This window comes from Schistocerca nitens, chromosome 10 (assembly GCF_023898315.1).
Source record: "Schistocerca nitens isolate TAMUIC-IGC-003100 chromosome 10, iqSchNite1.1, whole genome shotgun sequence".
NCBI lineage: Eukaryota > Metazoa > Arthropoda > Insecta > Orthoptera > Acrididae > Schistocerca > Schistocerca nitens.
The window spans coordinates 39,257,571-39,284,931 of NC_064623.1; the positions used below are offsets into that span (position 1 = coordinate 39,257,571).

Here is a 27,361-nt window from a genome sequence, read left to right on the forward strand (position 1 = left end):
TACCTGTACACGCCATCCAAGCTCTGTTTGACTCAGTGCCCAGGCGTATCAAGGCCGTTATTACGGCCAGAGGTGGTTGTTCTGGGTACTGATTTCTCAGGATCTATGCACCCAAATTGCGTGAAAATATAATCACATGTCAGTTCTAGTATAATATATGTGTACAGTGAATACCCGTTTGTCCTCTGCATTTTTTCTTGGTGTAGCAATTTTAATAGCCACTAGTGTATGCAAATATCACTATAATCGGTTGGCAGCATTGGTAACGATGTAACTCAAGTGACCGCGAGTTTTTAATCAGCCGGATCATCCACTTCGCCTGCTCTTTGGAATAGACACTGAAATATGAAACAAAAAGAAATAAACCGGGAGTAAAGGTGTTTAAACAGTGACGACTGGAGCTAATAGCTGTCACGCTGTCGCGATACCTGGTATCTAGCAACACGTTATCAGATAAAATATTTTGGAACCGGTAGCGGAACGGCGGTTTGTATTGGCCGACGTACGGGCCATTTGGTGTCTCCCATGTTTCTTGCAAACTAACTGAAGCATGCAGTGCAATGGGTAAAACCCAGACACCACTCCCCAATTTGATAGAACTTGTGTGATGTAGCTGTTGAGTTCGTGTCGCAACTGAATTTCATTTGTTTTTGAGTGTCAGTGTTGGTAATTTTCGACGTCGGTTTATGCATTTAAGGGCAAGAGGTAATATTATCAGATTAGTATTAATATTTAAGTAGTATAGACTGTAACGTAATATTAAAATTACGCTCCCGCAAGCTTGTTTCTATTTCCGCCATGTTCTGACGCGCAATGTCGTTCGGGTATGTTGGCCACACAAATGTCGGATATTATGGGCGAAACAACTAAATTTTTCTTTGGTTTTAGAGCATGATGCCAAGGTTCAAGAAGCAGTGTGACGTAAAGTCATCTGTGACTGTAAGGAAGTGAGCGGTTTCCAGTGGAAGGCGAAATGAGTAAAAGGTATGTTGCTGATCGTTTCAGTATTCCCAGAACTACACTCCAAAGGAGATTAAACTCATTGCAACGAATCAGCAGACATGTATAACACATCAGGGGGGTTTTTGCAAACCAACATTCGAAAAAAATATCCAAGAAATGCTTGTAACACATGTGAGACATTTCAGTTGCACGTTAATGCCTGTAGTTTCTAATTACAAAAACTGGCTTACGATCTGGCTGAAAATTTAAAATAGTCTCCTAGATTTAACAAAGATACTGGGAGTTGAAGTTTTCTATGGAAACTTCACGAAGAAACACCCAGAACGGTATTACAAAAGAACTCAGTCACAAGTTTAATTTGATGTATCAGGTTCAATCTACCAAAAGTTGAAACGATTTTAACCAATCGTTTTTTATTAATGATTTCATATATAAGGAAAGTAATTTGTTTGTGAATCACAGACACAATCCTTTGCTTGTTGGATACCCCACACTATCCGACACCTTCATTAAAACCTCGGGCTGTAAGTCATAGAAAATCTGTTGTAGCTGTATGTCATTTTCGGCAGAAATCTTTATTTCATCATTTACACCAAAACAACATTCAGGCAAAGGATTTTTCCAGTTGTACATGATTCCAAAACAGCAACAAAAATTTCATACCAATTTTGGATTCTAACCACCGTTCCGATAGTAGACTAACAAGTGGCAACATTAAAATTGTAATTAGTGGAAACTGTCGTAATTTATAAAATATGTTTCAAGACCGCTGTGTATTTCAGAACTGCCAAGAGCTGCAGAAAACAAACATTTTCCATAATATTATGCCTTTGAAGTCGTTTCAAATAAAACGAAAAACCATTCACTATCACTGCTGTCAGTAGTAACAGTTATTATACAGTCAATAGCACAATTTTATAGTTTGTTGTAGGAAGAGATGGCGGTAAAGCCCCCCCCCCCCCCTCAGTGTGATAAAAGGCCGCACCGAGAACTTAGCGCTATTGGTTAAAGAGTTGACCACCAGCTCAACTCTTTATATATACATATAAATGTTACTACAGTAACCACACTGCCGGCCTTCACACCATTTTGTGGGGCAAAACTCCGTAAACTTTGTTTTGGCTTAATTGTAAATTTCTCTACAATTAACAATCAGAGGGATCTGGAATTTGGATGGGGTACAGATAACAACACGATCCATTAATTTGAATGACTACTCATTTTAATACATATGGTTTCTCGTCGTGAAATTAAAGACGATTAGGTGATGAAACAAACTGTCACTTCTCTCCTGTGATGTGAGAATGACTATGGGATATCTTGTAGAAGCAAATTATGCGTCAGTACCAGAAGGTTTCTGTACATGACATTATACAGCATTCATATAGATTGCTACCGTAGTAGAGATGTAGATGTAGTTCATTGCACGAATTTCATTTTACAAAGACTAATAAACAACATCAAAGTGTCTTACTGTTGACCACAGAGTCACCACACGTAGCCAGTGACCCAGGACGGTTTTTTCTTCATCTTATTAGACACCACTGTCAGAACACTACCATAGAGGCTGTTGTAAACACCTTCAAGACACATGGCGATAATCAAATGATCGAAATCAGTAATTATCAAGTCCTTGTTAGATTAAAATTCTGTGCCGTCTTGGGTTCGAACACTACAACCTGCCTCTCGTGGGTAATGTTCTAAACGATCAAGCTACGGTCCGTCTCCACAGCTTTACTACAGCCTTTACCTTCAAAAGTTCACCATCATAACAAGCAGTATGTACTGACGCAGCGCGTTTGCATTATACACTCCTGGAAATTGAAATAAGAACACCGTGAATTCATTGTCCCAGGAAGGGGAAACTTTATTGACACATTCCTGGGGTCAGATACATCACATGATCACACTGACAGAACCACAGGCACATAGACACAGGCAACAGAGCATGCACAATGTCGGCACTAGTACAGTGTATATCCACCTTTCGCAGCACTGCAGGCTGCTATTCTCCCATGGAGACGATCGTAGAGATGCTGGATGTAGTCCTGTGGAACGGCTTGCCATGCCATTTCCACCTGGCGCCTCAGTTGGACCAGCGTGAGACGACGCTTCATCCAGTCCCAAACATGCTCAATGGGGGACAGATCCGGAGATCTTGCTGGCCAGGGTAGTTGACTTACACCTTCTAGAGCACGTTGGGTGGCACGGGATACATGCGGACGTGCATTGTCCTGTTGGAACAGCAAGTTCCCTTGCCGGTCTAGGAATGGTAGAACGATGGGTTCGATGACGGTTTGGATGTACCGTGCACTATTCAGTGTCCCCTCGACGATCACCAGTGGTGTACGGCCAGTGTAGGAGATCGCTCCCCACACCATGATGCCGGGTGTTGGCCCTGTGTGCCTCGGTCGTATGCAGTCCTGATTGTGGCGCTCACCTGCACGGCGCCAAACACGCATACGACCATCATTGGCACCAAGGCAGAAGCGACTCTCATCGCTGAAGACGACACGTCTCCATTCGTCCCTCCATTCACGCCTGTCGCGACTCCACTGGAGGCGGGCTGCACGATGTTGGGGCGTGAGCGGAAGACGGCCTAACGGTGTGCGGGACCGTAGCCCAGCTTTATGGAGACGGTTGCGAATGGTCCTCGCCGATACCCCAGGAGAAACAGTGTCCCTAATTTGCTGGGAAGTGGCGGTGCGGTCCCCTACGGCACTGCGTAGGATCCTACGGTCTTGGCGTGCATCCGTGCGTCGCTGCGGTCCGGTCCCAGGTCGACGGGCACGTGCAGCTTCCGCCGACCACTGGCGACAACATCGATGTACTGTGGAGATCTCACGCCCCACGTGTCGAGCAATTCGGCGGTACGTCCACCCGGCCTCCCGCATGCCCACTATACGCCCTCGCTCAAAGTCCGTCAACTGCACATACGGTTCACATCCACGCTGTCGCGGCATGCTACCAGTGTTAAAGACTGCGATGGAGCTCCGTATGCCACGGCAAACTGGCTGACACTGACGGCGGCGGTGCACAAATGCTGCGCAGCTAGCGCCATTCGACGGCCAACACCGCGGTTCCTGGTGTGTCCGCTGTGCCGTGCGTGTGATCATTGCTTGTACAGCCCTCTCGCAGTGTCCGGAGCAAGTATGGTGGGTCTGACACACCGGTGTCAATGTGTTCTTTTTTCCATTTCCAGGAGTGTATTTTCATCCAACGTAAAGACGGTGAGTGAGGTGTACCCGAGTTTTTGCACGTAGTAGGAGCTATATATAATACCTGTAACTAGATCTGCAAAAAATACCACGCTGATACGTTGCCATCTGCTTTTCTGATATGTAAGTTTTTCTTTTTCTTCGACTGCATTGAGAACATAAAAAGAAGGCTGCAGCACAAAAGAGAACAAGACACAAGCGTATATTACATTTAAAATTTTTCTTAACTTCCACAGCACTTAGGAAAAATGAATATATGCATGGAACGTATTATGCCGCGTATGAGAACATAAATGATGCTGTAACTACACTACTGAAATTATTATTGACACAGCTGTGGACTATCTAAAAACTTCTTTTATACTGGTTGCAATCAACAATAAAATTCATCAGCTACGATGTTTTTTTGTGTCCTAAGATTACTGCAGTCTAAGAGTGTTTTTCACCATACTCGTTTGCCTATTATTAACAAAGCATCTTCAGTGATTATTTTGTAAGTGTAACATACATAGCTTCTAAATTTTGCTATTGAAGGTTATAATTAATTTTGGTTTATAAATTTGGCATACAGGAAATCTACCTGTAGTCTATAAGCAGCAAAATATAGAAACGTATTGTGTGTATGATATTAACGGACTGATCACTGAAGATGTAATCACAAGTGCAATGCTTCTGGCGAAAAAAAGCTCTTAAACTGCAGCAATTTTAAGCTGGAAAAAAATAATAATTTTTGTATAGGGTATCCCATTTATCTTGAACATCCCAAATAACTTTTTCCGGAAGAAAAATAAAAAAAATCACACCAATTAAATGTTGTTAGCTGCCAGAAGTACCTCTGTTCGTTACCTAGATACGAAAAGCAGTACGTCTTGTTTAAATTGCAGCCTGTATTTTTATCGCAGTAATCCACATCCTCTCCTCTAGACCTCTTCAAAAACGTATCATATTAACGTCTAAATTGGGGATCACGACGTAGACCTAGGCACGCAAAATAAGCCCTGACGCAAGCAGCAAGGACATCAAAAGCAGACTAGCACTGGTAAAAAAGGGCACTTATGGCCAAGAGAAATCTAGTAGTGTCAAACATACGCCTTAATTAGAGAAAGAAGTTTCTCAGAATGTGCGTTTCCGGCAGAGCATTGTATGGCAGTGAATCATGGACTGTGGGGAAACCGGAACTCAAGAGAATCGAAACATTAGAGATGTGGTGATACAGAAGAATGATGAAAATTAGGTGGACTGATAATGTAAGGAATGAGGATGGTCTCTGCACAATCAGCGAAGAAAGGAAGTAATGGAAAACACTGACAAGAGAAAGGGAAAGAATGGTAGAACATATGTTAAGACGTAAAGGAATGACTTCCGTGGTACTAGAGAGAGAGCTGTAGAAGGTAAAAATAGTAGAGGAAAACAGAGATTATATTACGTCCAGCGAATAATTAAAGACGTCGGTTGCAAGTGCCACTCTGAGATGAAGAGGTTGGGGCAGAAGAGGAATTCGTTGATTGCCCCATCGAACCAGACAGAAATTTCATAACACATAAAAGTGTACCATTCTCGTAAAAACGAAGTTACTAAAAACTTAAAAACAAGACTGACTCTCATGTATTGTGACACTGCGCAGGTACCTAGGTTAACGTAACTTTTTAATATCTGGAGTTGAAAATAAACAGATGGAAGCACGATGAAAATTCGCCCTGGTCATTCAATCGTCTTCAGATGAAGTTTTGAGTACAATGTACACCGAGGAAGATAATGCAGAAAGTGTACTTAGCTATGGAGTATGTACGTTAGCACAAAAAGAAATGGTAATAATTTACAACATCTGTGCATCCAGTACCGTATAGCAGTTATCTAAAAAAAGTAGCTTTTCTACCTTCTCTTCGTTGGTGCACGATGTACTCACATAAATCTTGAAGACTGTTGACTCTGTATTCTCCTTGTCTTTGTGTTTGCTTACTGTCAGCTCGAGCAAGTGGAGGATTTGCTACCCGACCACGATATCACAGTAATTGGTCTCCCATGACCATTGTCAGATGCACTGAGTGGCGTCACAGTAAACAAGTACAGTGGTGACTAAGGAAAACCCATCACACTGTGGATGATTTTAATACAGTAGGCGTATACTACCATGCGGTTTAGCGTGTCTTCGTGAGATATCACGATAAAAACTCACGATAAGCAGACCAAAGCGCAGTCATTCCTAGGTGCAACAATAATGTGGTACAATAATAATTGACTCCTGGTACCAGCATTGTATAACACATTTAACAGGATAGAATCAATATTTCGACGGAATACCCTACAATCTCAGAAATTATAATCTAATAGGCCGATAAACCATTGAGATGCCAAGGAAGACGTGGGCATAGTAAAAGTCAAACATATGATATTTGAAGTGCAGAAGAAGAAAAGGAGAGTCTTGTTGCATTTTGGAAATGCTCCCTGGTCATTCAGTCAATCGCCTTCAGTTGAAGTTTTGAGTACAATGTACGCCGAGGAAATAAGGTGGATATTCTACTCAGTTGTGGAGTATGTAAGACAGTACAAAAATAATGGCAATTATGTTTACGAATTTTCAGCATGTGTGCATGTAGTACCGTACTGTAGTAATAAAAAAAAAAGAAAAAAGAAAAGATAAGTAGCTCTTCTACCTTCTCTTTATTGGTGCACGATGAACTCACACAAACTTTGAACTGACGACTATTGACTGTGTATTTTCCTTGTCTTTGTGTTTGTTTACTGTCTACTCTAGCAAGTGGAGCAGGTACTACCCGACCACGATATCACAGTACTTTGTCTCCCATGGCCGTTGTCAGAAGCACACGGTGATGGCACCGTAAATAAGTACAGTGGTGACCAAGAAAAACCCATCACACTGTGGATGATTTTAATACAGTAGGCGTATACTACCATGCGGTTTAGCGTGTCTTCGTGAGGTATCACGATAAAAACTCACGATAAGCTGACCGAAGCGGAGTCATTCCTAGGTGCAACAATAATGTCGTACAATAATAATAACTGATGATGGTCGATGTGGAGAGGATATAAAATGTAGACTGGCAATGGCAAGGAAAGCGTTTCTGAAGAAGAGAAATTTGTTAACATCGAGTATAAATTTAAGTGTCAGGAAGTCGTTTCTGAAAGTATTTGTATGGAGTGTAGCCATGCATGGAAGTGAAACGTGGACGATAAATAGTCTGGACAAGAAGAGAATAGAAGCTTTCGAAATCTGGTGCTACAGAAGAATGCTGAAGATTAGATGGGTAGATTACATAGCTAATGAGGAGGTATTGAATAGAATTGGGGAGAAGAGGAGCTTGTGGCACAATTTGACTAGAAGAAGGGACCGGTTGGTAGGACATGTTCTGAGGCATCAAGGGATCATCAATTTAGTACTGGAGGGCAGCATGGACGGTAAAAATCGTATAGGGAGACCAAGAGATGAATACACTAAGCAGACTCATAAGCATGTAGGCTGCAGTACGTACTGGGTGATGAAGAAGCTTGCACAGGATAGAGTAGTATGGAGAGCTGCATCAAACCAGTCTTAGGACTGAAGACCACCGCAACAACAACATACTATCATGCGGTTTGGCGTGTCTTCGTGAGATATCACGATAAAAACGAGCGAAGCGGAGTCATTCGTAGGTGCTACAATAATGTGGTACTATAATAATTCACTCCCGGTACCAGCACTGTGTAACATATTTAACAGGAGATAACGAATATTTCGACGGAATGAATTGCGCCAGACTACCCAACAAACTCAAAAATTATAATCCAATAGGCCGATAAACCACAGGGATGCGAAGGAAGACGTGGGCATAGTAACAGTCGAACGTCTGATATTTGAAGTGCAGAAGAAGAAAAGGAGAATTTTTTCGTTTTCGTAGATTTCGAGTACTCTTACGAGCACTTCCGTTGAACACTTTTCGCGCTTGCGGAACAGCGAGTACTTTCACACAGCACAGGCCACACTCGCACGCGAGAAAATGAACATTTCGACGGAATGAATTGCGCCAGACTTCCCTAAATTGTCAGACATTATAATCCAATAGGCCGTTAAACATCTGGGAAGCCAAGGAAGACGTGGGCACAGTAACAGTCAAACGTCTGATATTTGAAGTGCAGAAGAAGAAAAGAAGGAGAATTTTGTTCACTTTCGTACATTTGGAGTGCTGTTACGAGCACTTCCGTTGAACACTTTTCGCGCTTTCGGAACTGAGCGGAACTCAGCGGCCACACTCGCACGCACGATGCAGTTCCACAGGTGGCCGGCAGCGGCTAGCCGGCTAGCGGCCGTCTCATCCCGAGAGTGGGCTCCGCCGGAGGACCCCGCGTGTCCTTCGAGGAGCAGGTGGACGCTGGCACGGGGGGAAAGGACTGCGTGGTGACACGGCTCCTGGCCCCTCAGGATCTAGGAGAGGCCGCCAGCCGCAGGAGGAAGGAAAGGAGAGAAGGAGGGGGCGTCCGGCAGAGGAGGCGTGGTGGGAGCGGCGCGGCAGCGGCTATTGTTGCTGTCAGCGTATATAAGGCCCGCGCTGGACGCTGTCCGGCACAGTTCCTTCCACCAGCAAGGCAACAACCACCTCCAGCAGCCGCCATGAAATTCTTCGTGAGTATCTGGTCGCAGGCAGCAGCTCTAGGGACGGTTAGGCCGAGAAGCGCCAGTGCGAGCGGGCGAACGAGATCTGGCTCTTAAACCGCCCGGTACGTGCCCAGGTGCCGACACCTCTGTGTACGTACTGGTCTGCTCACACGCCAGTTACAGTATCTTAACCGGCCTTTCGTTCACAGTATATATGTAAGGGCCAGGTCCTGAATCAGATTGTGCCAGACCGCGACTCGATCCTGGGAGCTTAGCGTGACACAGGAAAGTTACTTTACCGACTGTGCTATCTGTAGTGTCAGCGCCAGACACCGCACTCGCTAGGTGGTAGCCTTTAAATCGGCCGCGGTCCGTTAGTATACGTCGGACCCGCCTATCGCCACTATCAGTGATTGCAGACCGAGCGCCGCCACACGGCAGACTCCCTAGCACTCGCCCCAGTTGTACAGCCGACTTTGCTAGCGATGGTTCACTGACTACATACGCTCTCAATTGCAGAGACGACAGTTTGGCATAGCCTTCAGCTACGTCATTTGCTACGACCTAGAAAGGCTCCATATTCTTCAAGAATGTATTCTGGACAGATAATATTGTGAGTCATGTACCGTCAAGAGCGACTTTCATCATTAATGGATTAAAGTTAAGTATCAAACTAATTACGTCCGCTTTCTGAATTCTAATTCCTCGTCATGTTCCAGACCTCACGTCAGTATAGTTCTTCCCTCTTCACATCAGCCTGCGTGAGCTAAAACGCGTGCATTTCGGCCTCCTCTAGTAACACGGTGTTGGCACTTCTGCCAACACAACACTATCCAGGCGCTATTTCTGACACATCGCAGCTCATCTTCCAACCAGTGTTCACCTGGGATTCAAACTTCACAGAAATTCTCTTGCTTAGCCAGCAGGCTTGCTTACAGGTGCGCTACTCCAGCAAGGTAAGAAGGAAAGCTTCTGTGAAGTTTGGAATGTAGGAGACGAAGTACTGGCGGAAGTAGAGCTGTGACGGAGGCTCGTGAATCGTGCTTGGACTGCTCACTGTAGGCAAAGCTCCCAGTTTCGAGTCCCGCCCGGCACACAGTTTTAATCTGCCAGAAAGATTCAAATTGGCGCACACTCCACTGCAGAGTGAAAATTTCAATCTCTCTGTGCCTAAGCCAGACTGTGGCTGAGCCATCAACCCGCAGTATCCAATTTTCCAGGAGTGATTGCTAGTCGGGAAGGTAGGAGTCGAGGTACTAGCGGAAGTAGTCAGGGCGGATCACAATTCGTGCTTGGGGAGCTCAGTTAGCAGAAGACTTTAGGGCGATGGCATTTGAGGCTGACTGCAGTACAATTTTACTGCCGCCAACTTACATTTCTCGGAAAGACCACAAAGATAAGACAAGAGAGATTAGGGCTCGTACTGAGGCATATTGGCAGTCATTTTTCCCTCGTTCTGTTTGGGAGTGGAACAGGGAGAGAAGATGCTAGCTGTGGTACTAGGTACCCTCCGCCACGCACCTTATGGTGGATTGCGGAGTATGTATGTAGATGTAGTTGTAGAAGTTCCTAGGTTAGAGTCCCGGTCGGCATACAATATTAATCTGCCAGGAAGTTTCATATCAGCGCACACCCCGCTGCAAAGTGAATGTTTCTTTCATAAAACATCCTCTGGGCTTCGGCTAAGCCATGTACCCCGCGGTATCCGATCTTCCAGGAATACTAGTCCCGCAAGGTATGCGAGAGAGCCTCTGTGAATTTTGGAAGGTAGGAGCCGAAATAATTGTGTGAGGAGGGCTCGTTAGTCTTGCTTGGGTAGCTCAGTCGGTAGAGCACTTGTCTGCGGAAAGGAAAGGTCTCGAGTTCGAGTCCTGGTCCGGCGTAGAGTTGTAATCTGTCACGAAGTTTAAATCGCTGTGTACTCCACTGAAGAGCGAACATTCATTATTACTGAAGCTCTAAAGTTTTGGCTGAAATATATCGTCAACGAGCAAGTGGACGAGATCTGCGATGTAAACTGAGCGGTATGCGCGCACACGCTGAATGGGTGTGCGATCATTGGGCAGTTCCGACGCCGGGTGTAGTACGTCATCCCGCCTGCGCTGCATAGCATATATCGGGCATTAGATAAGGGGAAACTCTATTTCGTATGTAATAAATGATGTCGCGGAAGCCTGTAGCTGTTTTGTTTGTTGTAAACTAACATTTGCTGCTGTCACTCTTTGATTTATGCCCAACACGTTTCGGTCAATAATTGACATTATCATTGCGGCTTTTGTGTATTCTTTCCCGCCCGGAACGTGTCTTGCGAAAAATGAAGAACTTTGACCACTGCAGCTAACGGCATTTTATAGCAAACACTGCAGTATTTGGGGAAATTATGATCCAAATACACCGTGAAGAGCCTGCAGATATGCCGCGTAAATTGACCAATGGGCGTGCAGGTGTTTACCAACGGTGTATGCTCACTGACCTCTTTTACACGGCAGGTGTAACATGTTAGTCAGTCAAGTCATGAGGGACCTAATAACCAGAGCAAGTAGTATGTGGGTCAGCATGCCTCTAAATGAGCCCAAATTTCGCTGATTTTAGCCTCGTAATCACTATGCAAGATGAAATTTGCAAGGGCCACTCTGTTCCTTGATCCATTTTGGAAACTAGGCTCTTAAAATATTCTTAATAACGCTGTCCCTCGATGCTTAACGCCTTTCTTGTTACGGCTGCCATTGCATCTCTGCGCGTCTCTGACACTGAGATCTTGCTACCAATGGTACTGCTCCGTCAATGACGAACAGTACTCAACCAAGACTTTGTGGAATTAAGATCCTGGAAATAACCACTTTTGTGAGCACTTCATGTATGGTTACATGCTGTGGACGTACTAATAGCAGCTACGCGTATAGCAACATCAACGGCCACTGTTTTCGGACATATGTTTGTGGCACACGAGTGTTACCACGGCCTAAGCCTACGAAATTCGCCGAATCAACGTGACTGCGGTTCCTCCTCATTTACTTCCGCAAAGAAGAATGCCAGAAGAAAAGAAATCAGGCTTTGTGGATGTCGTCCTCTTTAAGCAGGCAAAAATGCTTCCGATAATTCGTGAACTAATGCTGGATATATATTTCTTCTAGAACGCTGAAAATCGATTTTGATTATACCCTTTAAAATCAATTTGTCAGAGAACTGGCAAAGACAGTTTACGATAAAAATGTCTGTATACCAGTTTGAAGCACACTGGCAACAATATTTCAGTTTGTCTACTGGTGGTTCATACGGAAGTTTGGTGCCTCTCTTTGCAGAACATTTCTCATCGATATGCGTGTATCATCATAGACGCGCAAGTCGCCCAATGTGGCGTGACCGGAAATATGACTTGCAACCCTTTTTTACGAGATAACTTAAGGGCGCAAAGAGTGGTGCTCTTACTGAACTGATGAATCTCAATAAAACGTGAACCTAAACTACTGGTTACGTTAATGTTGTACTGAGGTTCATCAGGACAATGAGAGCACCATTAACATTAAAAAAATGTGGTAATGAAATGTACGTATGGCACTTACAGCCCATAGTTCTCTTCTTGTGACTTCGGCTGTCTGGTCCAAGTCTCTTTACTGGACACCACTAAGGCACCTTCGGCGTCGATGATGATGAAATGATGAGGGCAACACACCCAGCCAGTCCAGCGCGGTGAAAATCTCCAACGAGCCACCCTGCGATAGACAGTCCGCAACCGTAACCACAAGACCACTAGCTGGTGACGTGGGACGTGGTAAGTTAAGCAGACAAAAACCACGACGAGAAAAAAATAATAAAAATCTAAAACAGGTGGCAAACTGCTGCTCATGAACCATAAATGGCGAAGATTTAGAAAAAAATTAGACGTCTTAAAAACCTTTCTAGAATGAAATTATGGTTCACTGCTGAAGATGTACTAAGAGGGTAGCAGCGAGAATATCCTGTTTCAGATTTCGGTACTGTTTTTATTACTTTGCGTGTTCAGCAGCAGATGTGCGTGCCATACTCATGGATTTCATGGCTGACTCGCTTTCCTACTTCATCAGAACTGTAGGAAAGAGACAAATAAAGTGCCTTTGCTTGCGCGCGCAAAGTTTCGGACTGAAACGAAATAATGTCAGAATGAGATTTTCACTCTTCAGCGGAGTGTGCGCTGTTATGAAACTTACCTGGCAGATTAAAACTGTGTGCCGGACAGAGACTCGAACTCGGGACCTTTGCCTTTCGAGGACAAGTGCTCTACCATCTGAGCTACCCAAGCACGACTCACGCCCCGTCCTCACAGCTTTAGTTCCCGGCAAAGGCCCCAAGTTCGAGTCTCGGTCCGGCACACTGTTTTAATCTGCCAGGAAAGTTTCACGAAATAATGTCGTTTCACATGACTTGGCACTAAATTGCTGTCGTCGTGACAAAGATGAAGCAAGGCTCTGAGTGACAGGAAAGCAGAAATAGATAAGGACAGAGACTGATATAGTCCGGCCATACGAAATATTGTCCACCCTTTGCGGACGACGCCGGAAACACCACGGCTATACGTTGGCAACTACCTGCAACAGCCTGTTCCATCAGCAATATTACCCGGCCTTACCGCAGCACTGCCATGTACTGCTCTCACTTTGCAGCAATGTTGATGACAACACTATTTTATTGGCGGAAAATATGGCCCGTGTGAACGCAGCATGATTTTCCCAATAAATTTGCTTCCGCTATCTGTCTTCACGACGGCTAGATTTGTCGTCCCACACCAAGTCAGTCTGGACTGTAACTACCAGATACTTGAAGATTTGGGTATCCGCACTTTTTGACTATCTACATGCATTATATTACAGATTTATCCCATATCGTTGTGTCACTTTTTTGTCAAATGTTGCATTCAGATGAGAAGATGTACGATATACCTTTAGCTAGACACAATGAACCAGCCTGGACAACATTTGGCGCAGGCGTTAATTCAGTAGCCAATTAACAACAACGCTGCATCACTGGATGCTCATATACGATTACGGCAGAGTAGTTACTGGTATCTCACGAGGTTATCGGAAACAGACAATAAATATGTACAGCATATAAACAAACAAGTGGGTAGGAAGAACAGTGCTGCATAGTGCCAACGACCCGTTTCACTGCCACGGAGGGCAATTTCAATCGCATTCGTCCGTCCGCATCGGCAAGAGCGGCGATTAAAATCACGGCATTCAGCGGAATTACTGCCGGCAGTGGAGATGGATCGGCCCGCAGATAACTGCCCAATGGAAACGCTCGCCTCGTTATGTGTTGGGACCGCGCGGCGCGCGCTGTGTGCGGGGGTAATGCACCCGCGTTAAATGGCCCACCGCTCCCCGTAACGACTGTTTCGCCGGTGATACTGTTAGCACCTGCGTATCAGTCCATTTGGTCGGCACGCGAATTTGCCGAGCGGTGTGAAGTGCCCGCTGGCTCTATCGGACACGTCTAGCGTGAAAGTGGTGCACTTCGTGGCGCACCGAAACAACATATCGCTTATCACGCAGATCTGTACCAGATGTTATGTTCCACAGGGCACTATGTTAAGACCAAAACTACTTAGCTTCTTTAAAACTACCAGTCTCAGAATCGAGAACAGAGATTTAAACACTGTGTTAGAAGAAAAATTATTCATCTTTAAAACTGGCAGTCAGAAAACACTTTCCAGTGTACTACGATATGACAGAATTATTCGGCTTCATTAAAACTGGCGGTCTAAAGACGTCGAGGGCATTATGTCATGCCCAAAGTTATTATTCATCTTCTATAACTAACGGTCCAGGCTACAACGCGAGAACCAAAATTATTTAGCTTTTTTAAAACTGACAGTTTGAGGGTGTGTCCCAGGGTTCTGTGTTAGGCCCAAAATTATTAGTCAGTTTTATTAAAACTAGCAGTCTGAGAATATATCCCAGCGTACAATGTGAGGACCTTAGCTATTTTAAAAACTGGCAGTCTGAGGACATGTCCCAGGGTACTGTGACACCCAAAATTATTCAGCTTCCTTAAAAATGGCACTGTGTGATGTGTCCCAAGGGACTATGTTAGGACCAATATTATTTCTATTGTTCGTTTTAAAACTTCTAGTCTGGAGGAAGAAACTTAGGATGTAATGTCCCATCAACGAAGAAAGTTGTTAGAGATGGAGAGCGCACGTGGAACCATCACAGCATTTGCCTTGCGATTTAGAAATACTACCAAAAGCAAGAAGTCTGAAGACTTCATCATATTGGAAGTATAATTCTAGGTCATGCCTACTAATTGTGCCACATTGGCCTAGTAAGAAAGTAATACACTTTATAGAAGAGAAACTCTCTCTTTTTGCCACTCCAAAGTTCGCTGTCGTAGCTTCCGATTTTCCCCAGGGGACTACTTTGGGATTAGTAACATTAATTTGCATCTTTCAAAACTGGCAGAATGAAAGAAGGAACATGAGGACTCCACGTCCCCATAGGTCGTTAGTGTACTCTCAAAAGAACTATCCCTTAGTTTTGCCTTGTCGTATTGAAAATACTTAAATGTGGTTGATGCGGGTATTTTACCTGCCTTCCTCCAGAAGACGAGTCCTGTGTTTGCGCCTAACTTCTTAGGTCAAACTGGCAGATATTAATGCTAGCTGAGTCTTTAGACTGTTCGCAAGATGAGTTCTTTGATTAACATGCATCTGAGGTCAGACTCATTAAGGATAATGTTCCACTATTCTGTAGGAATTAGCAGACAGTTCTGCACTAAGAAAAGGTGAAGATTATTTCTTTTCAGCTATGAAAAACAAGGAAGTAGCTCCCAAATACGAAGATAATGAATTGAAGTTTGAGTAAGTGATTCCACAGATGTTTAGTAAGTACATAGCTGGGTACGATCTTCGATGATACATATCAAGTTAACGATAGATTTCATATGCCTGCTCAGGATAGCCGGCCGCGATGGCCGAGTGGTTCTAGGTGCTTCAGTCCGGAACCGCGTGACTGCTACGGTCACAGGTTCGAATCCAGCCTTGGGCATGGGTGTGTGTGATGTCCTTAGGTTAGTTAGGTTTAAGTAGTTCTAAGTTCTAGGGGACTCATGACCTCATGTTAAGTTCCATAGTGCTCAGAGCCATTTGATCTATTTGAACATACTCAGGATACAGATCCGGTATTTTCAAATTACAGTGCACCTACCACGATGGAGTCTGTGCTGGCCGAAATCGTAGTAATGTTACAAAAAAAGAATACTACGAACTTTTGTCAACCAGAGCAGGAGATCAAATGTTTCGCGGATGTATAGGCTGCGTCAGTCGTTGAAATGACCACCATTGCTGGCATTTGTTGGTGGTATCCAACAAAATGAACCGTAGATACCTCGGCTCGTAGAGCGTTTAATGGAGCGTGGGTCGGAACAGAGCAATCTGCACTTTTGAAAGCTCAAGCATGAAGATAGGGTTCATGGGGACAGTGAAGTCTGATCGGCCTGACACACCATTCTGCATAGTGTTCTCCACTGTGTGATGCGTTATAAACTAAGTTCAAAGAAACCACACAAGTGGAGAACGTATTGTCCTTACCGTACTTTATCAATTTCCTTGCGATCCAGCTCGTTTCCTTGAAACCTACCTCTTCGTATACATTCTCTTATTGGTTCCATTTCTGTTGGTTTCCCTTGATTCTTCAGTTTCCATTCTTTCTTCTTAGTCCTTTCCCAGTCTGATATGGTTCACGCTAAAAATTTCCGGTATTCCATCTCGTTTCGCTTCTTACCTTCTTTCGTTTGTTCATAGTCTTGCTCCTATTCGTTCTGTTTGTTCGCTTTCGTTGTTCAGTTATTTTCCCTCTTCTCCTCATTCCCTTCTCACGTTTCCCTAATTTCCTATGCTGTACCTCATTTTTGCACTTACTTCATTTCCTTTTAAATATGCTTCTATTCGTCCATTTTCTTTTGGTTCCTCTTACTTCCCCAATTTCCTTCCTTTCCTTTTCTCTTTCTTTCTTAGGTCTTATACGATTCATGTCTCACAGATTCCTATGTCCCATCTTACTTTCCCTCCCATTTTCATTCGTTCTTTCATATAAATAATTCCACTCGTCCTTTAGGCCCTCTTAGTTCTCCAACTTCCTTTGTGTCTTTTTCTGTTTATTCTTCATTTTCCTATCACTGCACTTACATTCTTCCTTCTCCCGTACTTTAATCGCGTCACAGATGTTTCTCTTCGGTCTTTCTCCTGTGTTGCTTTCATTTAACTGAATTCCACTTTTCCTCGTGCCACTGTGATTGCGCTTTTCTGCTGTTTACCGGTGTAGTTTCCCGCAGATACCACCTGAATCGATTGGCGAATGTAAAAAAAATCATCAAATGGTTCAAATGTCTCTGAGCACTATGGGACTTAACATATGAGGTCAATCAGTCCCCTAGAACTTAGAACTACATAAACCGAACTAACCTAAGGACGTCACACACATCCATGCCCGAGGCAGGATTCGAACCTGCGACCGTAGCGGTCAGACAGTTCCAGAGTGAAGCGCCTAGAACCGCACGGCCACACCGGCCGGCAAACATTCATCATCTTACGATATTAACGACATGACTTTGTATTACTGAGAGCACAAAATAACGTCTGCTATTCTCTTGAAACATGTAACAAATTTGTAGCTCCTAATAACCGAGATACGACGACATTTCGCGTATCAGAGTCTTCATTATTAGAAAAGTTACTTCCCTTTCCCTTTGACATTCTTGTCAAGATCAAGCCAATGCTAGACTCCTAATCGCAAAGATATCGACACATACCGGATTTCTATTACCACCACTATAAGCTGAGGATGATTATTATCTGCAGAGATTCAGCGCCCTTAATACTATCTCCGCACTAATCCATGGCAGCGCCTCCACTGTGGTCCGAATGCGCAGTGGTTTGAGTCACGCGAAGATGACCCTGAGGATGCCATTTATCTCTTCAGAAGAAACGGCTCGCGTCTGCCTCGGTGGCAGGGCAGGAAGCGGGCGGTGCGTAACTGTGCGTTACGTCAGACGCTCGGAGGTCGCCGGGAAGACTTTCGTTTGGCGGCTCGGCCCAAACAACACCAGTGCCGGAATGAGTCTTTCTCTCCGCAGCGCTTGCCTCCGCCGTTGTGAAACTTGCTAATAGGCTAAAATTCTGTTCCAATTCCTGTTCCCGACCAGGTCTTGCGGATAAAGCTCCCAGTGAGAGTTTCCTCCTTTCTACCAACGCCCATTGTAGCCGTCAGCAATACTGACCTCTGTGCGTGGAACAACAGTGACGAAATCTTCTCGGATAACCAGCCGAGTCGTGGCGTCATGTTGTCTCAAAGTTTCGACGAGTTTCCTATTCGTCATCTTCAAGCGAAGTGTCGCGTTCATATCCAGTTCGTTCCTTTATAGCCTTTGACGGCAGACAGGCGGTCTGAGGGCTTATCAGTAGGGAAAAAACCTAGGAAGGTAGTCTACATCGCAACAAATACTTATGTATCCTGGTAACTTGTTTCAGTTAAGAATAACCATTTTGAGACAACTAAATCCTTGATGACGTGCAGAGCCTATACATGGAGCTGTAGTATGTACCAAAAGGTACCAATCAAAAGCTCATTGTTCAAAAATGATTCAAATGGTTCTGAGCACCATGGGACTTAACATCTGAGGTCATCAGTCCCCTGGAACAGAACTACTTAAACCTAACTAACCTAAGGACAACACAATCCATGCCAGAGGCAGGATTCGAACCTGCGACCGTAGCAACAGCACGGTTCCGGACTGCAGCGTCTAGAACCGCTCGGCCACAAAGGCCGGCAGCTGATTATTCTCAGTCGATATCTTGTACTCATGCGGCTGTACATTCCATTCAACAGGTCCTGCAGTTCTTCCTCAGTATCAGTGAGGATGGCAAAGTCGTCAGCATATCTTATCACTGGTATCCTTACACCCTAAATTTTAATCCCACTCCTCAACTGATCTTTCATTTCGGACATTGATTTTTAGACGTACAGACTGAACAGTAGCGGCGTACGATTACGTGCCGTGCCTGTCTTATATCACTGTCAATTCGAGAACTTCGTTCTTAAACTTCCTGGCAGGTTAAAACTGTGTGCCGGATCGAGATTCGAACTCGGGACCTTTTCCTTTCGTGGGAAAGTGCTCTACCATCTGAGCTACCCAAGCACGACTCACGACCCGTCCCCCCGAGACTTACTTCTGGCAGTACCTCGTCTCCTATCTTCCAAACTTTACAGAAGCTCTCCTGCGAACCATTCTGGAAACTTCGTTCTTGTCTTCCATTATTATGATATGAAGTTGCTGGGAAGGTTTATTCGTCTGTCGTAGCAGTACCAGTAATGCTTAGCACGATTCACCATCTCGTAATGAAGCAGTGATTTTTAGTGCCATGTAAGAACTTCCGAGCTGACGCAAAGAAATAGCTCGAGTGGTCCTTAAAATGTCATGATATGCTATTGGTACCTCTCCCTCTCGACAGACGCACTAAATTTGGCAATAACTAAGTGTACTAACTATTTAATCGTGGCTGGCATCTTTAATCTGACGGACAGTGCATTTTGCGTGCACCGCCAGCTAATTCGATCTAGGAACAACCGTGGAAGTTGAGAGAGCAGCAGGCATGCACAAATACAGACCAACGTCATCTTCAGAAAGCGTACCTTACCACTGACTGGACATCCAATCAAAAACTGATACATTTGGCTTTCTCCGTCACTTCATCATATTAACTCACAGTTGCGAAGTGTGATACGATCCGCGTCTATTTCTTCTGTTCTCTTCGTGGATTCGGTGATTTCACCTCTTTGGATCAAAAGGACGCAGTTATCACGTCCATGGTCTTCGCCTTCGTCTTTTCGTTCAAAATTTGCCGCCAAGGCTTTGATTTTGAACTCCATTTTCATGCATTCTGTCTACTTGTTCCCGCTGTCTGTAACTGTTTTGTGTGTATTGTCTTGGGCACTGAATCAACTTGTAAGTCATTTCTAGCGTATTCGTTTGTCAGAAGCGAACTTTTCTTGTGCACGCTTTAACAGTACGGAGAAATCTCACTTCCACAGCCTAGACCTCGCTCACATCCTTTTGTACGAAAACCCAGCTTTCAGATAGGTGGATCATAGTAGGTATTACCATGACTTTGCAAAATATTATTGTGTCTTTCCTGACTTGTTTTTGTAGCGTACTTCTAACTGTTCCACAGACTGGGTTAAATTTTAGGAGCTTATTATCAATTGCGCTGTCGAAATTTGGTCCTCTGCCACAGGCGAGATCTTGAAAGTGAGTTACCTGTTCCAATTCTACGTTATTAGGTATAATTCTAGGTCTTCTAGGAGATTTTCCTTTGTAACCTCTGATTTAGTAACGGAAATCCGCATGCTATATTATGAAGCCCACAGATTAAGGTGACAGTCGGCTCTTTGTAGATTACCTCAATTTTTTTTGAATAATTATTTGATCATATGCGTGTACCAGAGTATTAAAACATTCTTCCCTTTTGATCTTTCTGCTGTAAGTGATATTTTGTTTCCAAGGCCTGATTAGGTCATCTTTGTAGACGCTGAGTAGAGTTTGAGACAGGTCACAACCTTATCTAACTCCATGTATTGTTGTTAATTTGTTTAGACAATGCCTGCTTCTAAAGAGCTTTTACAGAGTTAATAAGATTAGTTCACATGTATCTTTTGTCATAATTTCCCACATTAAGCGTCTACTGACTTTGTAAAAAGGTTTTTCATAATCTATAAATGCTATGTGCTTCTTTAATTTCTTTCCTTTTATCTACCAGCTATTGACTAGAAGCAGTGCAGAATCGTCCTTTCCTTAAACCTATTTTGTTTGTCTAATAAAATAATATGGCAGATAGGGATGCAGTCTCCTATTTATGAAATATCTATAGATCTTACTCACCGTCTTAAAGCCGCTAATATTGATCTACAATTTTTTGTGTCGCTTCTGTTGCCTTTCTTTAAAATGACCGAGGGAGTTGGCGCAGTGGACCCGCATTCCGGAGGACGACGGTTCAAATCCCCGACCTGCCATCCAGACTTATGTGTTCCGTGATTTTCGTCAGTGTCGAAATGGTTTCTTTGAAAGGGCATTGCCTGTATGCTTCTCCATCTTTTCGTAATCCTATCTTGTGCTTCGTCTCTAATGACCACGCTGTTGACGGGACGTTAAACTCTGAATCGTCTTTCCCTCTTTCCCTCCTTGAATATGGAGCTGAAGTTTTCTCCGTCACGAACCTTATTTGTTAAAATGAAATAACCTAATGTCACGAGATAGAAAGAGATCAACCACAACAAATGGGGAATCGAAGGCAATATCTTCTGTGTTCTGGGCCCTCGTCTAGTTCCACTTCAGATACTTCCATCCGATCGACATTTTGGCCCCTCTGCTAGGTACTTTTTCAGGACGTTCTTGTGTTCACGGTCAGCTGAAGACTGATATATTACTCCAAGACGCGTCACGAAGCCACCCATTTCATTTCTGTCTCTACTCTGAGCAGCCTCTCTTTTGGTTCCTAGCGCCACACTCTTGTGAAAGATTAATGCAGGCTGCGTGGGTTGGGCCGCTACGAGTCGCCTTCCCTTCACTTCCTGGCCGTCCCTGCGAAGCGAATTGCCGCGGTGTTGGTATTCACTGCACGCAGGCTTCAGTCAGTGTGTCCACTTTCGCGCTGGCCGCAGTCTTAAGGTACCATTTTACAGGAACATCTGACTGTCTGCCACAGGGGGAAAAGAGTTTCTTTTACTTTTTGCCGACTAGCATGATACGATTTTCTATGGACATGCAGTGAAGCAGGTGTGGTCGTCATGTGTTCAAAATGCTCAAGTGGCTCTGAGCACTATGGGACTTAACATCTGAGGTCATCAGCCCCCTAGAACTTGGAACTACTTAAACCTAACTAACCTAAGGACATCACACACATCCATGCCCGAGGCAGGATTCGAACCTGCAACCGTAGCAGTCTCGCGGTTCCAGACTGAAGGAACTAGAACCGCGGCCGGCAGTCATCATGTATACGTTTGATGATGATGTTGATGTTGATGATGATGATGATGATGATTATGTTTCGTTTGTAGGGCGCTGAACTGTGCAGTCATCAGCGCCCGTACAGATTCCCAATCTGTACACAGTCCAGAATAGCCACTTTCATGAACGAATGATGAGGACCATACAAAGACTCAGTTTCCGGGCAGAGAAACTACGCAACCCTGCCGGGAATCGAATCCGGGACCCCGTGATCCAGAGGTAGCAACGCTAGCCGCTAGACCAGGAGCTGCGGACGTGGACGTTCGAGACCAGTAGTTAGAGAAATTAGACCAAAACGGAAATACAGGATAATGCGTTCAATATGAGTTGACGGGAACCTGCTGCAGTGGCCGTAAGACGAGGTTAAGGATCCCAGGAAGGAACGAAGACAGAGTCTTATGCCTCGTCTACGTCGAGTTTGTTAGAGATGAGACACCTCCACTTATTGGTTAAGGCCGAGGAAATAAATCGGCTGTGGCATTGTTCTAGGAATATAGTGGCTAGAGTGTCAACATTTCACTGCGCTGGTTGTAAGCCCTGTCTAGACTTTAGCATGAGTTGTTTCAGTCTGCATTTTCTTGTGTATGAAAATTGCTAGCTGTAGCCTGTGCCTCATTGTTGTAACTGGATATATTATGTATGGCTGTGTAATAGCACAACATCGTTAGAAAAAGACATGCGTTCAGATATCTGAGGTTGTTGCTCAAGGTTGACAGATTATCCATCTCATAGTGAATATTAATGGTTAGAGTATCCTTCCATTCTTCCAGAAAATTTGAGTCGTATTTGAGAAAGTCGCCATGTATGTAGTGTGTTAGTCCCAGTTGTCAAGCAATGCTTCTTTTTAATCACACAAGTAGGAGGGAGTACTTTGTTCACAGTGAACGACCAAAAAAATCAGTTTTCCGTCACGTAGTAATGAAGAGCTGACAGGTGCACTACATCCCTTTTTTTGTATAGTATTCATGTGGTTGGAGATTTGCGTTTTGCGTTGTGATGAGCATAACACACAGACGAGACGTGTCTGCCATTGTTAATATTAATAGAGGCTACAGTACTCTTCCTTGTGGAGCGCACAAAATTTCTGCCATGCTTGGGAAACAGCCATCAAGCACATTGCATATTGGCCTTACCTGCCAAGTATTGCTTATATCTAGTTGTATATTTGGAATCGACTGCCATATCCTCACGTCTAATCAAAAACAGACCAAAAGAACAGTTTTTCCATAATGAAGTGAACAGTTTATTTGTGCACCATGTTTTTTGTGTTTCTATACTATTGGTACGGTTGGAGCCTTGTGTGACGGGGGGTGTACCATAGTGCCAATAAGTTTCGAAAATCAGACGTCCGATACTGTTATAGGTACAACTCTTCTTGTGGGACATACGAACTTTCATATTTGCGAAACATTCGTGTTGGCCTTAACTAGCAAACAACTCATGTATCTGGGAGCATGTGCCATATTTCGTCAGTAGACAAAGACGGATCGCAAAGAACACTTCCACAATGTAGTAACAAAGTCTACTTTTATACCTGGCTGGGAGCCGTACAGTTTGCGTAGTATTTTTATCTCGTGAGAGGTGTAACATAGTAAACGAATGACCATTAAGAGCTTAGCACCTCAAGTTCCCGCCAATGAAGGGAACAGAACTTGCCACAGCATTCTTCCTTGTAGGACGCACGCAAAATTTCTTCCATACTTGGGAAATATTTGTCGAACACTTTGCGAAAAATGAAATGTGTGTGAAATCTTACGAGACTTAACTGCTAAGGTTATCAGTCCCTAAGCTTACACACTACTTAACCTAAATTATCCTAAGGACAAACACACACACACCTATGTCCGAGGGCAGACTCGAACCTCCGCCGGGACCAGCCGCACAGTCCATGACTACAGCGCATCAGACCGTTCGGCTAATCCCGCGCGGCGAACTCTTTGCGTTTTGGATTTAGCTGTCAAGGAGTTGTCATCTGTCTGGCATGGTGCACAGCAATCTGACTGTCAGTTAACGAACACAAAAACACTTTAACATAACATAGTAAGAAGCATTTCCTTGTCCAGCGGGTTTCGAGCTCTTTTGTTTGTGTTTTTGGCCCTGAGGTGTCCCCCATTCTGCTTGTTTCGTGTTTTGCGAAGACTCACCACACGCATATAGTGTCAGCCAACAACGAATTAATTGTTAAGATCTTTTTACATAGTGAAGTAAGCAAGGTTTGCAGTGCGCCACAGGCTTCAAACTTTTGTGTCGTAATGGGTGTGTGATGCAAGCAGAGATAGTGACGAGACGTTTCGGCCGCCAGGTGTCCGCCATCGTCCTGGCCCTGGCCGTGAGCGCCTTCGCCGAAGAGCAGGCCGCCGACGAGAAGAAGCAGGAGAAGCGAGGCCTGCTGGGTCTGGGATACGGAGGCTACGGAGGCTACGGATACGGAGGCTACGGACACGGTCTGGGATACGGACTGGGATATGGCCACGGCCTCGCCTACGCCGCCGCCCCTGCCGTCGTCGCCGCCCCCGCAGTCGCCAAGGTCGCCGCCCCCATCAGCTACGGATACAGCCACGGCCTGGGATATGCCGCCCCCGCTGTGGTCGCAGCGCCAGCTGTCGCCAAGGTACGTATGTGACTACTTTGAATGTCGTCCTACTACTGTCTTGTCCAGCACGAGATCTTCTGAATAGCCTGATTTCACGGTGATTAAATATTGACAAAGTCGTTATCAAGCGCCAAACTTCTTCACTGCTACGCAGTTCAAACCTTCTGGGAATTTCTTCACGATTCCCAGTGATGACCCTGAACGGCTGAGTAAACTGTCCAGATATCCAGGGATACCAGTGGGAATCGTAAAGAAAATTACAGGAGACAGATTGAAACACATAGCAGTGAAAGAGCTTGAATATGACCACATAACGACCCAGAAGACAAAGTAGTATGCCGTGTACATATAGATGTAGAGCTGGGCATCTCATGTGTGATGTACCACACAACTGGTATCTGGTATTAATCATAATGATCACCTCTACCTTGGCTATGTGCTCAAAAGTGACAAAGTTTTTTATGCTTGAGAAAAACTGGACCAAGCATAGGAGCCTGAGGACTACCCCAAGTTAAAAAGTACAAACCAGAATGAAGACCATTCCTTATCTCCCACAGAGCTCTTCAAAGTCACAAGTCATTTATATATGCTTGGAGAAAAAGACCTGAGAGGAATAGAACAAGGTAGAAAGTCCAAGGGAAAGCATTCTATTCCTTGCCCTCCACTGTGTTCTCCAAAGAAGTTGCTTATGTATGGTCAGGGAAAAAGATTAGATCAGGTACTGAACCCTGAGAACTACAGAAAGTTACAGAACCAAAGATAGAAAGAAATCAGTTTCATGTCGCCTGCTAGACTGTCCAGAATCACAAGTCATTTATGTATGCTTGGAAAGAAAGGGTAGACCATGTATTAAACCCTGAGGAACAACTCAATTTAGAGACGCCAACTTAGGAAGAAATCTTTTTCTTACTCTCCGCTGAACTATCCAAAGCATCAAGCCATTTACATACATTTGGAGAAAAGTTTGGACCAAGTATGAAACCCTGAGGAACATCCCAAGTCACAGTGCCCCAGCTACAGATAAGTTCCTTCCTTGTAACGTAACAGTTCTTCTCTCGCCTACCACAGCTCTGTTTTCTCCAGCATTAAACAGAAGTGGATCAGACTGTCCAAATACATAACTTCGCTCTTTGGCAAGCTAAACTCGAGTCAGTACTCCTTTGTGTACTAACATTCTGCGTCTTATTGTTCCAGGTGGCCTACGCTGCCCCCGCAGTGAGCTACGCTAAGGTGGCCGCCCCCGCCATCTCGTACGCTGCCCCCGCTCTGGGCTACGGATATGGATACGGCCACGGACTGGGATATGGAGGCTACGGATATGCCGCCCCCGCCATCGCCAAGGTCGGCTACGCAGGTCTGGGATACGGCTACCACGGATGGCATTAAGCTTCACCTCGTCCGACATCAAACCAACACGGCCGGACACCCTTCTTCACTCGCACTCACCCTAGCACCAGCATGAAAGACGCCAGGAGCTATACCTATGGTGGACAGTTGCCCCTCCGCACGCAGAAGATCTGAGGATAACCCAGTTCTCCTCTCGCCTACCACCCCTCTGTTTTCTCTAGCATCTGGATCAGGCTGTCCAAACACAGAACTTCGCTCCTTGGCAAGCTAAACTCGACTCAACGCTCCTTTGTATCCCCCTCTTCAACTCATCACGTTTTCCTGATTATTATGTCACTTCACTACCACTTCATACCACTGCCTAGATTCGACTCTTTGGCAGTTCTACGTGCAATATGTTTGTCTGTAATTTATTGTAATATTGACTGATGTGAAGGAAGAAAATCTGATGGATTTTGACTCTGTACGATATAAAGGTCATGAGTTTGGAATAAAATATTTGTAAATCATCATTATTTAGTCTTAAGCCGCCTTTTCTTTCTGGAAACTATTATGTGCTTACTTCCTGGACTGGTCCTATCACATGATCAGTCTCCTTCTCCTCCTCATCCTCATCAACTGTTCCACATTCACTGCAGTATAAACGCCCCTATAGAATATCCATTTATTCTAGCTTCTTCGTTCAGTTAGTTGTATGTTACATAGGTCACATACATGAACTATGTGTATCGAAACGACTAGGAACGAATAACTTTCTACAGTTTGTACACGTGATCTGGTTGACTGCTTGACATCATTTTTGTTTTTCACTAAACATCTTAAGTTATTTAAAAGGAGACATTTGGGAAGTTTATGTTTCAGCATCAGGTCCCACAGCTTGTATCATTAGAGCTACAGACGTACTACTGAGTACTTTGTTTAGTGAGAAAAGAAAAAGGAATAGTAAAATTCTAGGAAACTAAATTACATATCAAGATAATTTTTATGCACAACTGTATGTTCTTGAATACAATACATAGTAACAGTGAAACATTGAGCGCGAGGAACTAGGAGACGATGTGCCAGGCTAGGAAAATATGTATATCAAAGAAACAAATTAGTTTAATTTTCGAAGCGAGTACCGCACCAAAACAATAAAATCTGTACTAGTCTATTCCTGTAAGGCGAGGAGGTAATTAAGTGCCAAAGTGACACTTTGAGAAGTTATAACAACATATTTTAACGCATGCAGTATACAATCTGGTGTCAGCCCCTGTCACCAAGAATGAATATGCACTCTGCCTGGCAAATTTGGAAATTCCCTCTAGAAAATCTGGCCTGACGTAGTAACTACAACATCTAAACACAATTCTCATTAGACTTGGAAAAGAGCAAAAAAAAAAAAAAAAAAAAAAAATTACACAATAATATATAAAAACAGACGCTTCAGGTTACACGTAGAACATGCAAAACCTCAAGTTTTGCAGAGCTCTGATTAAGTATTTATGAAAATCTGCCAAAATTTAAATGGAAGAACCATGAACATTTCAAACTCATAGGACAGGAAATAATTAATACCGATAACAAGGCATACTTAACGCATTATTTAGCGTTGAATACGTACAGTAAAAGGTC

General features: G+C 44.2%; 1 protein-coding gene across 1 annotated transcript in view; it reads left to right on the forward strand.

Annotated features, from left to right (window-relative positions):
• The window catches only part of LOC126209834 (cuticle protein 64-like), a 37,484-nt gene extending 11,225 nt beyond the window's left edge, over positions 1 to 26,259 (forward strand). Inside the window, exons 2-4 of the mRNA XM_049938965.1 lie at positions 8,501 to 8,799; positions 24,110 to 24,418; positions 25,595 to 26,259. Coding sequence (XP_049794922.1) covers positions 8,501 to 8,799; positions 24,110 to 24,418; positions 25,595 to 25,786 — 800 coding nt within the window. The 3' untranslated portion in view covers positions 25,787 to 26,259. The remainder of the gene's footprint in view (positions 1 to 8,500; positions 8,800 to 24,109; positions 24,419 to 25,594) is intronic.
• Positions 26,260 to 27,361: the final 1,102 nt, after the last annotated feature.